This window comes from Mixophyes fleayi, chromosome 6 (genome assembly GCF_038048845.1).
Source record: "Mixophyes fleayi isolate aMixFle1 chromosome 6, aMixFle1.hap1, whole genome shotgun sequence".
Taxonomy (NCBI): domain Eukaryota; kingdom Metazoa; phylum Chordata; class Amphibia; order Anura; family Limnodynastidae; genus Mixophyes; species Mixophyes fleayi.
This window is the reverse complement of record NC_134407.1, coordinates 168,002,973-168,026,685: the sequence shown is the minus strand read 5'-3', so window position 1 is coordinate 168,026,685 and position 23,713 is coordinate 168,002,973. Positions and strand designations below refer to the sequence as shown.

General features: G+C 42.5%; 1 protein-coding gene across 1 annotated transcript; it reads left to right on the top strand.

The window, feature by feature from the left end:
* The first annotated feature begins 1,439 nt into the window (after window positions 1–1,439).
* Window positions 1,440–8,014, top strand: LOC142094713 (keratin, type I cytoskeletal 12-like). The gene is made up of 8 exons (XM_075177132.1): window positions 1,440–2,048; window positions 2,787–2,869; window positions 3,789–3,945; window positions 4,031–4,192; window positions 4,894–5,019; window positions 5,483–5,697; window positions 5,780–5,883; window positions 7,555–8,014. Exons 1-8 carry the CDS (start codon window positions 1,506–1,508, stop codon window positions 7,650–7,652), a joined length of 1,488 nt encoding a protein of 495 aa, XP_075033233.1. The 5' UTR covers window positions 1,440–1,505; the 3' UTR covers window positions 7,653–8,014.
* Window positions 8,015–23,713: the final 15,699 nt, after the last annotated feature.

Genomic DNA, 23,713 nt, shown 5'->3' with positions numbered 1-23,713 from the left:
CAAACTCCTCACCACCACATACAAGGCTCTCTTCCACTCTACTGCCCCCTTCATCTCTAACCTCCTCACCATACACACTCCTGCCCGCTCCCTGCGCTCAGCCAATGATCGCCGCCTCTCCTCCTCTCTTATCACTTCTTCACACTCCAGAATCCAAGACTTTTCCCGTGCAGCCCCCCTTTACTGGAATGACCTACCTCGCTCCATCCGTCTCTCTCCTACTCTGTGCTGCTTCAAACGTGCACTGAAAACTCACCTCTTTCGCAAAGCCTACCAACCATCTACTTAACCACCTCACCTCCTCCACTCACTCTCCCCTCTCTCTTCTGGCTCCCCTTGTGCCTGGTTCTGTCTACCCTCCTTTAGGATGTAAGCTCACATGAGCAGGGCCCTCTTCCCTCCTGTCTCCTCACCTGTTCTTCTGCTCCATGCTTATTGCAGCAGCCTGCCTGGAGTTCTGAAGTATTGGTATTTTTGTTTATTGTTCTGTACTGTTTCACCCTGTATAGTCTACTGTTTGTACTGTGTACGGCGCTGCGGAAATCTTGTGGCGCCTAACAAATAAATGATAATAATAATAATAATAATAATGTAAGCGTGTAGTGTCATTCCCTGCTGTAATATTGTAACCCCATGTTTAGTGTATCCAGCCAAAATAGCTAATTGAGTCAAACCATTCCATTGTATAATCAAGGTAACAGGGACAGTGTGCCTGATTCATTAAGAAACTTCTTAACTTAAGAAACTTTTTATTTAAGTCTCCTGGACAAAACCATGTTGCAATGCAAGGGGTGCAAATTAGTACTCTGTTTTGCACATAAGTTAAATACTGACTGTTTTTTCATGTAGCACACAAATATCAACATTAAATTTCAGTGTACAAATAAGCTATCAAGTAACTGCTATATGAAAAAACAGTCTGCTTATATATATATATATATATATATATATATATATATATATATATATATATACTGTTTGTATATAGATATGTTTTTGTTACTCTGACCAATAGCTGTAACACCTGCAGATTGTAAAAAAAACTGTCTCACAGTCAAAAAAACATTTATTTAAAGGTTGTTGGTATAACTACAACATATGCACTTAACAATGTACCCTATATCATAATTTATCTGCATAGTCCTTACATATAGTGATTATGGAATATTCAGTTATAGAAAACTTGTTCTCTATCTAAGTGTTCTGATCATGTGACGGTTCCAAGTACTCCACCCTAAAACCATGCTAACAGGACAAACAACAGAGGGTGAGAAGACCAGCGGCTAGAGTGATGCAAGTTGATTAATAATGTTAATTGATCCACGCTAAATGCACTTGCAATAACTTGGCAAGCAACTCTACCATTTGAAAAATAAAACATTACAATTCAGGAACGACACACCCTTTGAATCTCATATATAAAGAATAAAAACTGTTGAGATATCACTCTTTCTAAGGGAGCTGCTTTTTTTTCATCTGGAAAGGGTGCCTTTTGCTTGAACATCATGTCTTTTAGACAGACAGCAGTGAGATACTCTGGAGATGGTGGTTTTGGTCAGCAGGGAATGGGTAGTGGGGCAGGCTTTGGAGGAGGTGTTGCTTGTCATTCTGGTTATGGTGGTGATGCTGGTGGTTATGGTGGTGGTGCTGGTGGTTATGGTGGTGGTGCTGGTGGTTATGGTGGTGGTGGTGGTGGTGGTGGTGGTGCTGGTGGTTATGGTGGTGCTGGTGGTTATGGTGGTGCTGGTGCTGGTGGTTATGGTGGTGGTGCTGGCTTCGGAGGAGGTTTTGGTGGTGGTGCTGGTGGAGGTGCTGGCTTTGGAGGAGGTGACAGCATTTTCTCTGGCAATGAGAAACAAACAATGCAGAATCTTAATGACCGCTTGGCCTCTTACCTGGACAAAGTCCGTGCATTGGAACAGGCAAATGCTGACCTTGAAAGTAAGATTAAGGAATGGTATGAGAAGCAAAGGCCTGGTGGTAGCTCTGGAGAACCAGGAAAAGACTACTCTAAATACTACACCATAATTGAAGATTTGAAAGTTAAGGTAAGTGTAACAAAAAATACGGGTTTTATCACTGCAAAAACTGTGGCATAAACTGCTGCTTTGTACTTGTCTGATGAAAACATAAGAACGTCAGCATTGTGACTGCCTAAACCCTTTACATGAAGACATAATAATTGTTGTCCATATTAGAATAAATCTTGTACTGTATAAACACTAATTGCAGGTTACTTGAAATATAATTTCCGTGTGTGTACATCCTTGTTTTAACTAATTGTTTCATTTTTCATGTCATATTATAATTTATTTCCTTTAAATGTCACGGCAACTTAAAAGACATACACATGTTAATTTGATAGTTGATAGTTGAAGTATTTTGGTGACTCGCTAAATTGAAATCTCTTGGTATATGAAGGAGCTTTGCAACCTAGCAATGTTTTAAGTTTAACTGGACCCTTTAAAATCTATAAGCCATCATTTAAACTGTGGAACAATATGTAACTGTTAAAAACAAAGTAGCAAAAGGAGAATATTAAATGCAGATAAGGTAATACAAAAATATAAAACCTTTTCTAAGCTGCCCTCTGAATGCCGATAATAGGATTGGCTCAAATGGGAAATAATTGCATATAGTTGAACATGAAGAGAACTATCCATAACCAATCCATAATTATATATACAACATATATATTGCACTTTCTATATATAAGTAATAGGTATCTGTATTGATTTGATACCACATATCTGGATTGATGTGATGACGGTACTTTTTTTTAACAGATAATCACAGCTACCACTGACAATGCAAGCACAGTCTTGCAGATTGACAATGCCAGGCTGGCTGCTGATGACTTCAAGATGAAGTGAGTTTGATTCCATAGCTGTTAAGTTTGCAACATTGACTATACTTGTGGTATATGTAGGACACACACTACAACAAGGATGAACCTGAAGTCATGGTTAGACTATAGAACATTACTGCAAGTAGGGGCAGAATTTTGTTACTACTTATATGGTACCAGAAATCTAGAATGGCAATTTAGTTTATCAACAAAGTTCAAATAGACAAATGAAACAAACATGAGGAAAAGTTAAAAGTGGAAAACCCTATCTTCTCCTTCCATAGTAATTAAACCCTTGAGCTAAAAAAATCACAATCTCCAACTTTATTACTATTTACCACACACATTTTATGTCAAGATAAACCTTTTTTCCCTATTACTGGGACTAACATTAAGCTTTTTATCAGAATTTTTTTTATAGGATCCAGAATGATGTTTAAACTTCATTTGTGTAGTCTATAAAAATACATAAGTTTATGTAGGAAAGTTCTTAAAACTAATGTGTAGGAGTGTAGGAGAGCATCTAGTATGTATCTTACACTATGCCTAGCTATGTAAACAAGTGCTCAGATGTGTATAAATTGTGTGTCTTATTTTTTTTGTTTTTAATGTGAACCATTGCCCATATACAGATCAGAAATAGATAATGTTGGTGTAATGTGCTATAATGCATTTGGTGTTTGTGCTGTGCTGAATGCATATAGTATGTACAAATGGAGTGTGTCTCTTTTAGACAATTGGCACAATTTGGCTCAAGGCAAATGAATGTAACTGCACCAGAGCTCACTTACTTAATCTATGTAAGTGTAATGTTTTGGCGTGAGACAGGCAACACAGGCAATGAACTCACCCAATTGTCATAAAGAGACATGCTCAAATACTTTGCATTACATTTTTTTTTTTTAATTATTCACTTGACTACATCTGTTTATCTTGTCAGGTATGAGAATGAGCTGGCTCTCCGCCAGAGCGTAGAGGCAGATATCAATGGCTTGCGTAAGGTCCTGGATGATCTGACTTTGTCAAAGTCTGACTTGGAATCCCAGCTTGAAGGTCTTACAGAGGAAATTGCTTTCCTCAAGAAGAACCATGAGGATGTAAGTTTGTAAGAAATGTCATCAATATCAATTGTTCTTAAACTGCTTAAAATATTAGCGACACAATCTATTTTTTATTTCGTAGGAAGTTAAAGGATCCCAAGGAACAGCAACGGGTGACGTTAGTGTAGAAATGAATGCCACACCAGGTAATGATCTTACGAAGACACTAAACGATATGCGAGCACAGTATGAAGAAATGGCTGAGAAGAATCGCAAGGATGCTGAAAACCAGTTCTTGAAAATGGTAAGATTCATTGTTAGAACCTATGATCACCATTTATTTATATAGCACCCCTGATTCCACAGCGCTTTACAGAGAACTCATTCCCATCAGTCCCTGCCCCATAGGAGCTTACACTCTAAATTCCCTAACAAACACACTGGCACAGAGAGACAAGAGACAATTTTGATAGCAGCCAATTAACTTAATCATATGTTTTTGGAGTGTGGGAGGAAACCGGAGCACCTGGAGGAAACCCACTCAAACACAGGGAGAACATACAAACTCCACACAGATGTGGCCATAATCAGGAATTTAACTCATGACCCCAGCGCTGTGAGGTGGAAGTGCTAAACACTTAGCCACAGCGCTGCCAACATGGTTGTTCTAACTTGCATAGATTGGTTAAACTGTAGTGCTGTTTAGGACATCTTTAACGACAGTATGTTTGGCAGCAATCAAACTAACATAGATTGTGATTCTGTGTACAAAGCAAAGGCCAAACATTGTCTTAGGTGGTACTATTCTGGGTGCAGCAGAGGCAAGATTCAAACACTAACGGTTTGGTGTAAATCCATAATTCCTCCTGCAGACATTGCATTACCAGAGTGGTGACTGGCAGCAAAAATATAAGATGCACTAGTATTGTAATATTCTCTGATAAGAGTAACTCTGGTTACATCCTTTATGGACACTGACTAAAATGTTATTATTTTCTCCCTAAGAGTGAGGGATTGAAAAAAGAAATATCCACTGGTGCGGGGCAAGTCCAGGTCACCAAGAGTGAGGTGTCCGATCTGAAGAAGTCACTTCAAGCTTTGGAGATTGAGCTTCAGTCACTGCTCGCCATGGTAAAGAACAAATCACAATTCCTGATTTAAAGGGCTTTTGAACCTTTGAGTGACTTTAATTTATTGGCATGTACATGCCCTCCTACAACTGAATATATTGCTTTATCTTTCTAAATTTCTCATGTGTATTTTGGCCATGTATTTATATTTCAGGAGGAGTTCCATTTTTGTTGTTCAAGGTTTCCACAATGCTGCTTTCTACATATAATTGTATGCAATGCAGAGAGCACAGCAGAGCTGTTTTATCCCCAGGCAACGGAAGTAAACACCTCTGCCTGACGATATACAGATATGTGTAAAAAACCACAGAACAATAAAGCAATGTATTTAATAAAAGATACACAAGGGCACAAAAAAAACAAATAAATTATTGTCATCTGAAGGTGGAGACTTCTTTTTCTGGTTCTCTAGGGAATGAGATAATTCCATATGAACCTCATATGTAATGCCTTCTGGTTGACAGAAAAAATCTCTAGAAGAAACTTTGGCAGAGACAGAAGGACGTTACTGCATGCAGCTTGCACAGTGCCAAGCACAAATTGCTTCAATTGAGGAGCAACTGTCACAGATCAAATCAGACATAGAGTGCCAGACTGCAGAATATGAAGATCTGCTAGACATCAAGAGTAGGCTAGAGGCAGAGATCGAGAGATACCGCGCACTCCTAGATGGAGAAAGGTAAGAATAATTATCAATGGACAATTGTGCTTGGATTGGTATTTCTATTATGCTCACAATAACTGTTCTTCAATAACTGCAGTGGTAGCGGAAAAAGTGGCTCGGGATCAGGAACAGGTGCAGGATCAGGAAAAGGCACGGGACAAAGCGGAACTGGAGCCGGGAGTGCTTCAGGATCCAGCTCAGGTAATATTGTTTTTATGGACATTTAAAATCTTTACATTACAACACGTTTACATTAATATTGAAAATAGTTCAAATCCTGCTATAACAAACTAGCTGGGCATGAAATCTATTTTAATAAAAAAATATATATATAATTCAAATAGATATTTTTCTAGGTTCTCAAAAGACCCAGTACTTGATTCCACAAACAAGTTTAATACATCTGTAGGCCCTCCTTCTGTGCAGATATATGGTACAAAGTTACAAGTGACATTGATAAAAAAGGAAAGTTCTGTTAGTTATAGCGATGTTGGGGATGTAGTCACCTGAAAAATTAAGTATAGACAGTGTATGAAAAATGTTTTTATAGATCAATCAAAAAAATAATTTCTTAAAAATGTATTTAAAAAATTACCTTGGGCACTTTTAAGGAAAATAACCCTTCTGATCATGACATTGACCAAGGTGATTGAAAAACTCCGGCCACAGATCATCCTCTGAATGGGATTTACTATGGACACAGAGTAGTGCAAAACCTGAGATTATATACTTTCTGTCACATAATGGTACTTCCATTTGACATAAAATAAACATGGTCGCTGTGCAAGACTAATGTTCAATTGTGAAATAAATCAGGTGTATACATTTTATTTAGAATTCAATATAACAGCACAGTCTTCCTGCATCAGTTTTACAAGAGCCTCACATAACTATTTTGTGCTGTTGAGCATCCTGCTTATTCCACTTTCAACATCTCAGACTGTGGCTTCTTGCTTGCTTCTATTCCCCAATGATAACATTGCCCCATGTCACATGTAGCCCTGGTGTGACAGAGTCAGACAGGTTATGAAAAGTAATAACAAAAGGCCCATATGACTTACACATGTACAATCCATTAACTGAAACATGCTGAGTTGAATCATGCATTGCATCTTGGAACCTACATCTCCACAATGTGCTTGATATTAGTAAGAGTAATGTAGTTGTAGGTTTTGCTGTGTACCATCTGTTTACCAAAGTATACACTGATTTCTGCACAAAACTATGGGTATTATTAATAGTTGAAATTCCTTTGAAAGGTAATTATTTTCTTGCTTTGCTCCCTTGTTATAATTAAATTAAATTAGATTAGTGTAATGTTGATAAGTCAAGACATTTCTTTTATAAACCCAAAGCAAACAAAAGGCTTACAGATGACATGCTATTTAGATTTAAACATATTGAATACAGTTTACATTAAAGGCACTGCCCAAGTGACACAAGGGTATACATTTTGAATATTGCTATTATGAAGGATGCTTACTACGGTCATGCTTTGGCATTTAGTCACTAACTGTCAGGTTACATTGGCAGCTGCCTCACAAGGAGGCTTATTTTGTCTTTCTCTGGATCAGCATAGCTTGAAATTTGGAAAGGTGAAAGATGGTGGACTTGTGTCTTTTTTTCATTATCAATGAAACAATATCCCTCACCACCTAATGTTACATAAGGACCCCGCCCTTTACCTGATACAATCTCTGTCACAATTTACTAAGATGTTCGGTCCAAATGTCATATGTGATCAAATGGATATTTTACATATCTCTGTCCCTCCAACAGTTCTATTTCCTGCTGCATAGATCCACTGGTAGAATGAACATGAATTAGGGAGTATGCATCGCACATGATTGACATTGTTTTGTCTTGTTTAAGGAACCAAAAGGACAAGAAAAGTGAAAAAGGTTGTTGAAACAATTGAGAATGGAAAAGTTGTGCATTCAGAAGTTGTTGAAGAATTAGAACAGTATTAATATCACCAATAATATCACCAGAAAGAGTGTCTGCTCAAGCAAAATGGAAACCGTCTGGGTTCACTTACAAATCTTTAATATATATTCTACTTCTTCTTTTATGGGACTATATCAGACTGGGGAGTAAGTACATTGTGCAGCTCAAGGGATACTGCTGCATGCTTCCATATCTAGAATTGAAACATTCTTACACTTTCTGTACTGCTAAAATGCAGCCCAGTGCTATATTTACGTAACTGCCTGAAAGTTACTTATTTCCCATGATGTTGCATCCTGTCTCTCTCCAATATTATCTGTAACTTCAGCATACTTTCTTTTGCTTTGCACGATTTACAAAATAAACAAGTTTCTTATGCAAGTTATACATTGTCCTTGTTCCTTGATTCTAGCTGTATTATTTGTATAAACAAAATTGATGTGTCATGTTAACTGCTGTTATGAAATGGCAGCAAATATTTTTCATTCGACTTTGTGTCTAAGCGTGATATCTCTTAAATTCTTATCTGCTTGAATAATGCACAAGGGCGGTTTGGCAAAACCAAAACCAAAACACGACGGTAATCCAGATCCAAAACCAAAACCAAAACACGGGGTCAGTGAGCATCTCTAATTATTTGTATAAGCAAAATTGATGTGTCATGTTAACTGCTGTTATGAAATGGCAGCAAATTTTTTTCATTCAACTTTGAGTCTAAGGGGCATATTCAATTGTCTGCGTTACTCACAAAAGTAACTCGTCTTGCGCACTATTACTGTTATTACGGTAATGGTGCGCATAATTAACATTATTCCGGTACCTTTAACGCCTCTCAGGGAGCTGCGAGCTGAAATTACCGTAATACCGGTAATACTCTTAACGCTGTGTTACTTTTGCGAGTAACTCGGACAATTGAATATGCCCCTAAGCGTGATATCTCTTAGATTCTTATCTGCTTGAATAATACACAGTGAACCTGACTGTGGTACGGGTCCAAGTTCCGTCTATGGTGACTGCTGGATCAGTAAATGCAGCTGATACTTGAGTGTGCCTGAGTTCTGAGAGGGAGGCTCCGGCTTGCCGAGAGAGTGTTGCCTACTGTGCCAATGGTTAGGGGCTGCCTAAAACTCTGGCTGTGTAACACAATGTCACTCATCCAGTGTTTTTAATGGCCCCTGACATGAAAGAAAAGTAGCTTCTTACATGTGAACTTACTGGCCGCTGCTCCCCCAGTCGGTGGTACACTGACAATGTGGCGCTTGGTTATGATGTCAAAGTCAAGCGCCAGTCCCAGGAGTTGACGATGCTGCCCCACCTTGTGCCTGCTAAGGTAAGCAGCGGGGGAGGGGTTTTGGTGCAATGTGAAAGGGAGGCACTTCTGACAGGAGCAGGGGGCTCTGCCTAGGGCAACCCCAGAACTTTCTCCTGCCCTGTTTATATCCCTGCCACCTTCTAACATATTGCACACGCTATTCCATTCCTGCTAATTTGATATAAATGTGATAATTTAATTAAAAGCAGAAATGTTTCATTGATACCCTGATAGACGTTAGAGATGCTTAACGGGAAGCGTAGTCTGTCCCTAGTTTAGCATAAACTAAATGCACTGAGTATTAAATTATAAATATCAGCAGGGTGAATAACTAGTCTCAGGAAGAACCTTTTGCAAATTTCAATATACAACAGGGGGTGGCAGTGTTGTGAGTGTGTTGCTGCCTTCTATTAAAGTTTTAGGAACCCCAGCAGCCAGTACCACAAATCCCGGAGTCTACTCCGAAAGTCTGGTGTTCACTGTTGCCCCTAGTGGTGGGGACAGACTTGGCTGCAGACAAACGGAGGGTCGTGAGATGTGTAACGGCTGCGGAGAACCCAGGAATGGAGAGTTATGGCAGGCCGCGTATCCAGAGATCGAGCCGAGGTCAGGGGTCACTTGCAGAAAAGAAAAGTCATAAACACGCCAAAGGGTCAGGGTCACGAGCAGGTCAGCAGAATCCGAGGTACAGGCCAAAAGATCAAGGACACAGGCAAGACGGCAAAATCCAGTAAGCAGGCAAAAGGTCACAACAGCAATCCAACAGAAACTAAGAGCAGGTCAGCACTAGTGCACTACACAAACGCTATAACCGGCAGGGAGTCTAAGCCCTCCCTGCCGTAAATAGTGCCATAGACCAATCAGGGCTTTGCCCTGTAACAGAGCACAGGAGGGACCTTAATTAATTAACTAACTCAGCCCACAGGCTGTACTTGGTGTAGCGCGTGCGCCCGACTGCACTGTAATGCTGGGGCGCGCTGTTTAGAAGATTCGGCAACGGTCGGGGCCGCAAAACCGGAAGTAGTGCCCCGGTCGTCATGGAGACGACCGGGACGTCAGAACAGCGGCGGTGCCCGTGGCCGCCGCGGCTCCTGACATAAAGATGGACATTACCAATAGTGCTGCTGTATATTAGTAATACTATTACTGTGGATGTAAGGCATTAATGTGGACGCACTCTCACAACACTTCTTGGTGTCTCTCCCTATTCTTCCGTGTTTGCTGCCATGCTCAGTACTGTGAGATGGACAGGTTAATCTCACAAACCTCTGCCTAAAGGCTTCTCAGAGCGCATATACATCCCACTAACAAGTCAATTTGAGACCACCTGGCTTTTCTGCAATAATTGAGCTCTCGCCACAGCTCAAAGCACTATCACTGAGTCCTCTCCCTCTTGGAACTCCGGCACTTGACAAACAATTCTCAACACTGTTGTCCTAGAACCTCCCTCTCGGAACTCAAACTCGCATTGGGACTCAGGTGGGAATCACATCTCTCACCCAAACTACAGATGATGGGAGACAGTGACATGCATCTTGAACGTAAGCTTCTCTGACCTGAAAGTTTAGAGGGAGTCTTTTAAGAGAAAGCCACTTTCCCAGAGCCGGATTAGTTGCCACATGGGCCTGGAGCTGAAAACTATGTGAACCTATTGTGAGCAAAACCGCGCCACCAGTGGGGCTATGGCCTATATAAAAAAAGGGCATAGGCAGCGCCTCCCTCCAAACACCTTCATCTTCCTCTCCTCTTCACTTACATGGTGTATGTAGCACTGATTGGGCAACAGGACAGTTGAGAAGTAAAGTGATGTTATTTTACTGACCATGAATAATGACAAAAGAGAAACTGCATATAAATGGTATAAATCAATATGTACAGGAAACTGCACATAGATAGTGTCAAGCAATATAGATGGGAGACTTGATATCAAAATGGTATCAATCAAATTAGTGAGGAGTAAATTATGTAAATATAGACAGGAGACTGCACATCGTATCCTCAAGAAGAAATAGCAGGGATGTATTGCAAGCAAGAGAAAGCAGGTTTCATTTGTCTGCATTTACAGCTTGTTAAATAGAGCCCATAATGTGGTAGATTGGGGGTTGTGATGAAAAGAGTTATATGATTGTCAAGTTTGTGCCTGCTGATGTTATATAACAGTACCCTCAGTGTACATCATTGTACCCAAACAACAACTATCTGTGCTAATTTTGTGCTACTTTATTGAAGTTCATCTGACTACCTTTTCTCTGCCTGTTTCCTGTTAGCTGACAATCTGTTACTGACTGTTACTACATCTGTGTATTGTTAAAGGCTCTACATAGCCGAAAAGACAGCTGAATTAAATGAAACTAATTTAAAGCACTACTATAAATCTATACACACATCACTGATGCCTGTAATATTTTTCTTTAACAATTCTGTGCCACCCGTACACACCCACCATAACAGGCTCCCTGAGGCATCAGACGTTTTTCTGTTCCTTAATCAATATATCTTCTTGTTGGAAGCTGACAGTTCAAGGAGTGCTAGATAAACATTAATTCACTAAGTAAGAGTAGTAACCATATTTACAATTTTATAGTGATATAATTTCTATAGCTCATTAGTAAAAACAATAAATTGTTTTAGTTATTATCAACCATCCCAGGGCTAAGGCTGGGTACACACTGGAGCGTTTTCGTCCAATAATCGGGCAAATCAGCCAACATACGACTGTTTAGTCAGAAGCTGGGTTAGTGTGTATAGTGGAACGATGGTCGAAAGTCTTTCCAAAGTGTCGATTGTCGGCTCATTTGGTTGGTCGTTCTGTTTACTATTTTCCGACCAATCACCTAACGATCATGTAGTGTGTACGCACTCATGCTCACGATCTCCATAGAGTTTACAGAGTCGGGCTCTTTTCAGCCGATGCTAGCAATGAATGTCCTTGTGAATAAATGTAGAAAGTGCTGTATAGGGAATAATTAATTTGTTCGTTCTGAGACAGAATGTTTACTTTCAGAGTCACAGAAGCTCACGAAATTCGTTAGGACATGTGTATAGCTATAACAAGGCAGTTTTAATCAGTGTGACAAAAATGAATGAATGAATTTTGTGCTTTCATTCTCTGAAGACTAGAGGACCAGATGAAGGACCAGATGAAGGACCAGATGAAGGTCCAGATGAAGGACCAGATGAAGGACCAGATGAATGACCAGATGAAGAGCATAGATCTGAAGGTAAATCGTGTCCGTGTGTATGAGTGAATTGCCAGACTGATCGGACATTCAGTCGTAGGTACAATCGTTTGAGATAACACTTCGGTTGGAAAATTCTTCAGTGTGTAACTAGCATAAGAGAGGTATAACCAGGGAAAGGATTATTGCACCAGGCCCCTTTCTCAATATTGACTCACCGCAACGTCTCCCTCCCCAAAAGGCATTCGATTTTTTTCTGTTGAGGTAAAAATTGTAAGAAAATTACCAGACATAGACTCAACAAAGCAAAGTGGTCAAACCCTTTAGGGATATTAAAGGTGCAATACAACATAGATATTTAAACAGCAAGATTTCTACCTCTTTATCATGAAGCTCACAATCATTTTTCTAGGATGTGCGCCTGTAACTCTGTTTTTCCTCTGCGAAACCTCTCTCTCTGAGGAGATTGATGTGGAAGCCATAGCCGGGCGTAGTCAGCTGAACCCCCCTCTTCAGCAGTCCAGCCGCTACTCCAGTCCCTGCTCTGTTCTTCTGAGCATGCCCGGCAGAGAATCATGCATGGTGTGGCCTCATTTGGACTTCCAGTTCCACAACTGAAAGTCCAAATGTGGCTTCATTGTGCACTCTGGGGACTGTTGCTAATGTCGCTATTAATAATTTTAATGTAGTCTGGCTTAGGTTGGCTTTTTCTGTGGTCTATTTTTGGTGTTTTCCTGGTTAGTGAGTTAGTGGCTTTTTCTAGGTTTTTCCTCTTGTACAGGTCTAGTTTACAAAAATGTTATTGTTCATGGTAGTAGCTTTAATTTCAAAGATCCACAAGTCAAAATATGATCAGCTCATTAAAGGGCTTTGGATCACATTGCTGCACAAGGTCTATGCCAGTGATGGCTAACCTGTGACTCCAGGTGTTGTGAAACTACAAGCCCCAGCATGCTTTGCCAGCTATCAGCTAGTTATCTATTGGTTAGCCATCACTGGTCTATGCTATGGTTTTGCATGGATAGTTGGGCAGAATTTATTTGTCCAGTGGTCTGGCCCCGGGTTGTAATTGATTGGAACATTGCAACGGATCCTCATTGACTAACTTTCATTTCAGAAATTTTTTCAGAAATGTTTGCGCAAACTGGTTTTGGACTAATTCCTTTAGGATCGGTGTCACTACAATCGTGGACAAGGAAGGTTGTTTATTCATTTCATCATAGCATTGGGAGATGGAAGTCTGGGTGTTGTAAGATGTATGTGAGGTTATGTGACATATGTTCATGCTGGTTTCCTTCCTTGGCAGAGCTGGCCAATGACATGCGTTGCTTGCTCTGCTTTTAAAGGGGCTGTGATGATTATGTAGTATATCTAATGACTGATTATTATTTTCTGTTGAATTCATGTATGTCAATGTATATTGTATGTAATCATGTAATGTAATCTCAATGTCTGCTTTGCTAGATGACGTGTTTGAACTTATGCAAGTGTCATTAATCTGTTGAAAATAGCCAGACCAGGGAGAGATAGGATATTGGAGGAGTTTGAAAACCAAAGTTGTAAACAATCTAGCCAAGCAGAACGAGCAAAGGTGGGAGATCAGGTCCTGTGAACATTCCAATCTCAGGACTTCTTAGCTCACTTTGAAAGCCCTGTGACATTTGGGAGATCAATCAGTCCTTATTGACAGCTAAACTCCAAAGGTGGGGGGTGAAAGCTATGTGGAAAAAGGTTTAAAATCTTCTGACATAGACAATAACATGTCGATTTTTATGAGGGGGTCTATCAAGATGACAATGCCCCATATTTCTCAATATTGTTCCCACACACACCAGGATATAAATGTATCAAGGTCCTATTTTTTCAGCATCGCGGGTTGTCACAATCGATTTTAGTCAAAATTTTCTCAATTGTATCAAGCTGCGATTTTTACCCTGATCTTCAAAACTCTGGTCATTTCTGGCGCTTTGCTGCGATGTAAACACTCCTGTGTTAGCTAACTCTCCTGTGTTGTAGCAGCAAGTTCTATAAAGACATCACTGTTACACTGCCTGTCATACAGCTACCGGAGCTCCGTCAGCTGTCAAAAAAGTAAAAAATAGATCAAAGATTAAAAAAGAAAAACCGTGGGGTCCCCCCCTCTATTCAGTTTTAACCCTAGTGATGCCAGACTACTGCTGGTTCCATGAAAATCGGGGAAAAATTTTGAGGGGGGATCCCCCCTATTTTCACGGAACCAGCACTAGGCAAACCAGCCGGGGTTGGAGGCACTATAGCAGGGGGACACGCGGCAGTGGTCCCCCTGCCATAATGACTAACCAACCCCAGGCTGGGCTGAATTCCCTAGGGAGTGGGGTCCTCCAAAAAAAATGAGCCCCCCCTAGGGGCACCCAGCCCAGTGCTAATCACTAGGGCTCTTCCTACACCCCTGGGCGGTGGGTGTAGGTTGATAACGGCGATATAAGTGTTAAAAAAACAAACAGACGCCATTTTGTTTTGTGGAACTACAAGTCCCAGCCAGCCAGGTTGCCCTAAATAGTGTGGGCATGCTGCTACTTGTATAACTACAAACACCAGCATACCTACGGCAGCCAGGGCATGTTGGCACTTGGAGAACCACAAGTGCCAACATGCCCTGACACCCACGGCTGGCTGGGACCTGTAATTTCACAAACCAAAATGTTAACAAAATCACAGCACCTTTATTACAACAACTAACATTTATTAAAAATAATAAACCCACAATAAATACAGTAAACACCCTCATTTACACCACATATTTTTATTAAAAATAATAAATCCCCAATATACTCACCAATATTATTATTATTATTATTATTATTATTATTAATTTTTATTTATAGGGCGCCACAAAGTATCCGTAGCGCCGTACAAGGACAAACAATGGCACAGTACAAGGTGAAACAGCACAGTACAAGTAACAGTATGCACTATAACTCTGGGGGCTCAGGCACAGCATGAAAGAGAGGGAGGGAGAGGAAAAGTGAGTATAGGCAGGTAACTATGGCCCAAGAGGATGGGCACGGATGACAGGTTGAGAGTCACTGAGGGGAGCGGAGAGAAGCGAGAGGAGGCAGAGGGCAGAGGGACTGAGAGGAGGTGAGCTGAGTAGCTGGAGAGCGCAGGATGAGACGGAGAGACGGGAGAAACGGAGACGGAGTCGAGGAAGGGGGAGAAGGGAAGAAGGGATGAGAAAGAGAGGTAGCCGACCGGTGGGAGTTTAGGCATGAGACTGGAAGGCTTTAAGGAAAAGGTGGGTTTTTAATGTGCGTTTGAAAGAGGACAGATTAGGGGAAGTTCTGATGGAGCGGGGGAGCTTGTTCCAATGGAGGGGAGCGGCGCGGGAGAAGTCTTGGATACGTGCGTGAGAGGAGGTAATCAGAGGGGAAGAGAGGCGACGATCGTTGGACGATCGCAGTGAGCGGGAGGGAGTGTGAATAGAGATAAGGTTAGAGATGTAGGGAGCAGTGGAGTTGGCGAGTGCCTTGTAAGTCAGAGTGAGGCGCTTGAAAAGGATTCTGTAGGGGAAGGGGAGCCAGTGAAGGGCCTGGTAGAGTGGGGATACAGAGGTGGAACGGCGAGAGAGGAAAATAAGCCTAGCAGCGGCGTTAAGTACAGATCTAAGGGGAGCGAGATGAGAGAGGGGGAGGCCGATAAGGAGAAGGTTGCAGTAGTCCAAGCGGGAGATAATCAGAGAGTGGACGAGAGATTTGGTGGCATCCTAGGAGAGGAAGGGCCGAATGCGGGCAATGTTGCGAAGCTGGAAACGGCAGGATTTGGCGAGAGAGTGAATGTGTTGGGCAAAGGAGAGAGAGGAGTCGAGGATGACACCTAGGCAGCGGAGTTGGGGAACAGGGGAGATAGATGAGTTGTCAACAGTGATGGAGAGGTCAGAGGGGAAGGAGGTACGAGAGGGAGGAAAGACAATGAGTTCAGTTTTAGCAAGATTGAGTTTAAGAAATCTAGAGGACATCCAGGAGGAGATGGCAGAGAGGCATGCGGATACCCTGGAAAGAAGGGAGGGAGAGAGATCAGGAGAGGAAAGGTAGAGTTGAGTGTCATCAGCATAAAGGTGGTACTTGAGGCCGAAGGAGCTGATGAGTGCACCCAGAGAAGAGGTGTATTGTGAGAATAGTAAGGGTCCAAGGACAGAGCCCTGAGGGACCCCGACTAGAAGGGAGGAAGAAGGGGAGAGAGAATCAGAGGTGGAAACAGAGAAGGAACGGTCGGCAAGGTAAGAGGTGAACCAGGAGAGGACGGTACCGGAGAGGCCAATGGACTGAAGGGTGTGAAGCAGGAGGTGGTGGTCAACGGTGTCAAAGGCCGCTGAGAGGTCGAGGAGAATCAGGAGGGAGTAGTGGCCCATGGCTTTAGCCGAGAGGAGATCGTTCGTAACTTGAGCCAGGGCAGTTTTAGTGGAATGGAGGGGGCGGAAGCCTGATTGGAGAGGGTCAAGGAGGGAGTGTTTTTAGAGAGGTAGGTGGAGAGACGGTTGCAGACAAGTCTCTCGAGTATTTTGGAGGCAAATGGGAGAAGGGAAATGGGGCGGTAATTAGAGAGTGAGGTGGGGTCAAGATTAGGTTTCTTGAGAATGGGTGAGACGAGAGCATGTTTAAAGGCAAAGGGGAAGATGCCTGTGGAGAGGGACAGATTAAAGAGGTGAGCGAGGTGGGAGCAGGTGGAGGCGGAAAGGGAGCGAAGAAGGTGAGAAGGGATGGGGTCCTGGGGGCAGGTAGAAGGGGGGGAAGAAGAAATGAGAGAGTGGACTTCCTCACCCGAGGTGGGGCGGAAGGAGAGAAGGAGTTGGTGGCTGGGGGGAGAGTGGAGGGGGGAGGAAGGGCGAGAGGGGGGGTGGCGGAAAAGTGGGTGGAGGAGGAGATTTCAAGTCTGATGGCTGCGATTTGAGAGGAGAAAAAGGAGGTGAAGTCAGTGGCAGATAAGGAGGAAGGGAGGGGGAAAGGTGGGGGAGACAGGAGGGTGTTAAAGGTAGCGAAGAGGCGGCGGGGGTTGGAGGACTGGGAGGAGATAAGGGATTTAAAGAAGGATTGCTTAGTGAGCGAGAGGGCAGAGCTGTAGGAGGAGAGGATAAACTTGAAGTGGAGAAAATCAGCCAGGGAGCGAGATTTTCTCCAGTGGCGTTCGGCAGTACGAGAGCATTTTTGGAGGAAACGGGTAAGTTTGGAGTGCCAGGGTTGGGGATTGGAGCAGCGAAGGTGGATGGGCTGGGCAGGGGCAACCGCACCAAGGGCGGAGGAGAGGGTTTGGTTATAGAGGGAGGCCGCCTGATTAGGGCAGGACAGGGTGGAAAGGAGAGAGAGGAGAGTTTTGAGAGAAGAGGATAGAATAGCAGGATCAAGGGTGTCGAGATCGCGCCTGGACCGGGTAGATTTGGGTGGGGGGAGGGGTGCAGGAGTAGAGGAGAGAGAGAATGAGAGGAGATGGTGGTCCGAGAGTGGAAAGGGGGAGATAGAGAAGTCGGACAGACTGCAACGGTGGGAGAAGACAAGGTCAAGGGAGTGACCAAGGCAGTGGGTAGAAGAGGAGGTCCATTGGGAGAGGACAAGGGAGGAAGAAAGGGGACTGAAGAATCGTCTGAAGCAGAGGGGTGGGAGAGAAGGACAGGGGAAGTCAGAAGGTAGACAAGAGGAATTGAGATAAGTGAGTTAAATAAAGTAATAGCCAACAATGACAATGGACAGGGGGAGTCAGAAGGTAGACAAGAGGAAATGAGATAAGTGAGTTAAATAAAGTATAAGCCAACAATGACAATGACGGTGGGGAGAGGTGTGGCAAAGAGGCTAGGCAAGGCAAGCCGTGTTAAATGAGACAGAGAGGCGTGAACGGGGAACAAAGAGACAAGAAAGGCCAATAGACGGAGAGCAGAGGAGTACCAAGGGAGAAATTAAATGCTGTTGGAATAGATTAAGAAATGCAAATAGAAATAATTAAATTATAATTAAATACAGTAAATAAGAGAAGCAAATAGAAATAATTAAATACAGTAAATAAGTAAATAAGAAATGCAAATAGAGATAAATAAATACAGTAAATGCAATAAAAACAGAGAGCGAAAAATAAAAATAAGTACAGTGAATGCAATAAAAATAGAGAGCGAAAAATAAAAATAAAGAATGGAGAAAATAAATATAAAAATATAATAAATAAAGAAAGAAATACAAGTGGAATAAAAATAAAAATAAGGCCTACAAAGGAAGCCGAGAACAATAAATACAGTACAATATGGACTAGGGTGAAAACAGGAGGATGAGAATGAGAACAAACCCGGGAGGTGAGACAAAGTCACTGGGCGAAAGTCGGTGAAGTCTGAGATGAGACAAAGTCGCTGGAAGAAAGTCTGCGACGTCTGTGATTGCCAGGAGACTTAGAAGCAGGAGCTTCAGGCAGCGGGTGTCCAGAGGAGTGCAGGGCCGATTACCACAGGTCGCTGTAGTCCTCAGGAGGGCCAGAGATCAGGAACGGCAGCGGGCAGCAGGCAGCGTGGAAGGCAGGCCAAGGCTGTGGGTGTCCAGGGGAACTTGTCAGGAAGACCAGGCGGCGGTGACCAGGCGGTGACCAGGAGACACAGGCAGCTCAGGCGGCAGGAGACAGCGGACGGATAAGGGTGAGCAGGAAGCGGTACCAGAGACGGCGGCGGCGGTCAGAGAGGAGCTACGTGTAGAGGATGGATGGGGAAGACGGCAGGAGACAGCAGGCGAGTCCAGGCAGTGGGAGACACGAGGCGACCCAGGCGGGTCCAAGTCAGCAGATGGCAGGCGGGCTGATCTGGCGGGCTGAGCTCCTGTCTCACCATACTGCCGGGGTATTTCTGGTTTTACCAGTGTGTATGTCAGGGTTTGGGAGTTGGGTGTGGTATCCAGCACTATATAGCACAATAAAGTTTTCTTCTGTTGTCAACAGCTTTCAATCCAAAAATGACTGTCACCAAAGTCTAAAATAAATTTGTATCCAAAGTCCATGCTTGAACATGTCCAAAATAAATTTCTATCCAAACTAATTTGGACCCGACTAGGCATAAAATGCCAAACTCCCCCATTTGGCATATTAGTTGAGGCCCGACCGCCTAAGCAGAGCCCCCTAACCCCGAAGGGCTATTCTGACTAATTGCCCAATCCCTTTAAGGGGAGAGTGCCTACTACGCCTTAAATGTAACCAAATTGGCCGCTGATTGGGCTGCTTACCGCCACAGCTAAGGTTCCCCCCAGGAACCGCAGCCCACCACCAACTGACCTCTCATAGCCAAAAAAAACTAAACATCTGCTCTATAAAATAGGACATACCCAAATCAGACAGGTGTACACCATCGGGTCTATAATACTGCGCCAAGGAAGCCCTTATGGAAGGATAACTATGCAACCACCACCTACTTCCTGATAGCTACAATGATGGGGAACAATTCCAACAACAAGAGATTCCTTGTGATACCCTCCTGACGCCAAGCACATGACTAGGCAGCCGCACACCACTTCCCATCCAGGTAAGCCCCAAACCCTGAAGACCCAGCGGCATCTGTAAACAATTGCAGCTCCACATTATTGGCGACAAGTAGAGGCCACAAACAAACTCCATTAAAACTTTCCAAAAACAATCGCCACATAGCCATATCATCCATAATCTCTTTGGATATTCTCACAAGATGCCTTGCCTTTGTAATCCCCACCATAGCCCTCTCTAGCTTCCGACAAAACACCCTCCCCAGGAGACTGAATGTCCATGGCTACACAACACAATATGTGTGTATTGATATATAGCGGTGGTCAGATAAGGAGACTCCCAGGTAAATAACTGTAGTGTGACCAGTAAGCAAATCACATCAGTAAATGATAAGCAAATGTCAGTAAGGAAGTTCCAGAGGATGAGGCAAAAGCAAGACCACTTGTCTGATTCGGGTGAGTAGACGGTAATTGCCAAAATAGGAAGCAGTGTGACAAAGGACTAAACAAGGGTAAGTCCAGAATTCTAAGCCAGGTCAATATACGGCATAGCAGGTCAGCAAACAGGATTCCAAAGGGTTAAAGCAGAGGCAGGTCCAATTTGTCCAAAGCAAGGTCCAAGGCAAGAAGTCAGTGCCAGAAACTTAAGCTGGCTGTTAACACAATCACCTAGCACAGCTTGTATGCCAAAAGGTCCCTTTTACAGCGACTATAGGTGCTTCTTGATGACCTCAGCTGGAAATTTTCAGAATGAATGGAATTGAATAGAAAGTTCTGCACATGCTCAGAACAGTTGTACATTATTGCTAGGCAACACAGGAAGACAAACCAGACTTCTGATGGAATAGAGCCTGGGCAAGACAGGCGAATGCTAAAGATCCATAGTGATGGGCAAGCCGTAGAAAGTGAGTTGCAATAACAGGAAAGGAGCGGCCTGTCGGGGCTGGGGATGAGCATGCCGCTGTTAAAGTTTCAGTCAACGGTGACAAAAATCTGAAGAACAACTCCATCATCTTCCCACAACACTTCATAGTAGCCTTCATATAAACATATGAAAGCTTTGTGGGAAAAACCTAGAAAAAGTTAAACAACAAAGAAGAAAAGCAATAACCTCATTCCCTAAAAATAAACACAGCACTCAAAACACCCAAAAAGCCAGGATATCTTCATAGTCATACTAAATAAATTAGAGTATATGGAAGAGGCACAAAGAATACTGGAAAACACTACTACCTATGAAAAACTCAAAAGTGACCCCACCTTCAAATGCCACAAGGAACTCACCAAAATTCTCAATTAAGGATCAATTGAGGACATCCCCCGACACAAGTACACCAGTATTCTACTACCTACCAAAATATACAAGAACTTGACCAACCCCCCAGGAAGACCAATTATGTCAGGGAAAAGACTCCCTGACTTGCAGCCTTTAAGAGTACATAGACTGCTTTTTACATTGGTCTGCACACAAAAAGCTATCTGAAGGACACCAAACAAATACTCAAGATCTTTAACAATCTCTATTTTCCACAAGACTATATACTAGACATGAATAGAATTCCATAACTTGATGTGACCTTCCTCTACACCTCCTGTAGTGAATCACACCTTGATTAACCACAAACTGGGTTGCCTGCATAACAAACATTTCCTCACCCTGACATCACCCCTACCTGAAGCCCAGACTAATTTTCTGTTAGAAAGCATGAGTTTCATCCTCAACCACAACTTCTTATTGTTCGAAGGTTACTTTTACAAATAGCAAAAGCAAAGAGGACAAAATTTGCACCAAGTCACATAACAAAATGGGAGGAATACCACATTTAGAACAACAAACCCTACCACAAAAATGTTATATTCTGGTAAAGATATATCAGCAACATCTCATCCAAATGGAAGGTTACCATGAAACCTTCTTCTGCTACATCAATACCAACAAACTCAACTACCATTTTGTAACTAATATCAGCAAATCACAAGTAGAATTTCTGTACTTCACCATCTGCAAAGAGAATGGAACCTTACACATCAAAACATACATTAAACCACTGAACTGTAAAAACTTAATGCTGGCAGACAGGAAACCATCACAAACATTCAATCCAGAACATAGGAGGCCAAATGAAATACCTAAGCAGGAATTGCTCCACATTCCACACCTTCAAGGACTAAGCAACAACTCCAACAAAAAAAATATAACACTGCACTCCTCAAATGACAACTGGAAAAAAATGACAACATAGAAAGAGAGCAACTACATAAATGGAAACCTGAAAGGGAATAGAGAAAGAAGCAACAAACCAGCTACCCCTCTTTATTGTCCAGCCAACACAATCAACTGGATACCTTACTAAAAAGGCATTGGCATATTATACCCCAAGATGAAAATTTCCAGGATAGTTACAAAAATGGAACAGCATCTTAGAAAGATTCTCACTCCAACATTCCAACACAACAGGATACGACAAACACATGGCTTTCTGAGAACAAGAATGGCTTCTATTATTGCAACAGATTGCAAAGAAACAACACGGAAAGCCACTAATAAATAAATTAATAACTAATTTCAAACACAAGATACCAAAGACACAAAATTTCTGAAAAAATCACATGTACAAGCAAATGTCTTACACTACAAGGTGTAATACATTGTGCAGTTTGTTTGTGCAGTTCGTATCTTTGGTAATGGTCCCCAGTGGAAGATTGCTACATGATGGTAAAGGCTGGTCTCGATTAAGAAAAAGTTAAATTTTATACATAGAAATATTGAGTGTACAGGGCTCTGGAGAATATCAATAGTTGTGGCCCATACTTTGGATAATGAGAGCAGGTCAGAACATAAAATTGAGATACTGTCCAGAATCTGGTGTTTAGTAAGAGTCTGCAAGAAGCTAAATTTAACACAGGTGTCTAGGGATAATTGGCCACTGTGGTCAGAGTCAAAGTCAATGGTTAGTACACAGAACAGCATGAGAATGATTAACAGTTATAGTAAGGGTCAAAGCCAGGGATTTGGTATACAGGAATGGCCAAAATAACTTAATGGTTACAGCAGGGGTTAACACCCAGGATACGGTACATGCAGACACAAGAGCAGCAAGAATCGTAATCAGAGACAAGCCAAATGTTTAGTAGACATAAGGATGTCAGGAACAACATAAAGAGCGAGACACTGGTTCAGTGACACAATAATCAGTTTAATATAGCAGGCGAGGCATGCATGGCAAAATGAGCACATTACCTTAGTCAATAAAAGTTCCTTTTTTGTGTTCTACCACCTGTTTACTATGCACACCTGATCGGGCAGTGCTGGTCACCATCTGCCTTGAAGCCAACACCTGAAACGTATGCGTCCCAAACTCGATAGGAGTTTGAATAGCCGAGGTCAGTACCAGGAGATATGAACAGAACCAGAATCATGAGACCGAAAAGTAGTTTGGGAAGCCAAGGTCAGAACCAGTAGATAAAAACAGAACCAGAATTGTGAGGCAGAAAAGTAGTCAGGAATAAGCAGGAGTCAGGACCAGGATATCAATGATGTATGGAACCAGGAAGGAACTATAACACAAGTACACTGGAACAGAACCTGACTTATAATTGTGAGACCCAATACTCTGGCACTTGAGTGGTGCCAGAGTATGCCCTATATTGGCAGTCTAGTAAGCATTCCAGCAGTCACTCACGTCACCAGATGACTTACCATCGATAGGAAACCCTAAGATCATGTCCTATTGCTTAGCACAGACCGGCCGACAGGGCACTTGGAAGTCACGTCAGCTTGCTAGACTACAGACGCGCACTGCCGGCACCTAAAGAAGGGGTCCATCCCTGAGGCATAGAAAGTAACCAGGCACACTCCAGCACAACCAAAGCCTTTCAGAACTCCCATTCACAGGGAATGAACAATTCACCAAATCATGGAGAGAAGGAGACTACATGGCCCATTTATTAAAATAAGAAGTCAAATGGATCCAGGTTCGGGAGATGGTCTTTTCCAAATGACAAAAAACATAGACTTTGACCTCTGAACCTTCCTATGGCCCCACATACTGCCATCAAAAGACCTACCGACTGTCATAGTTCACATGTCTTCTCCTTCTTTAGAGACCCCCCCAACCGCT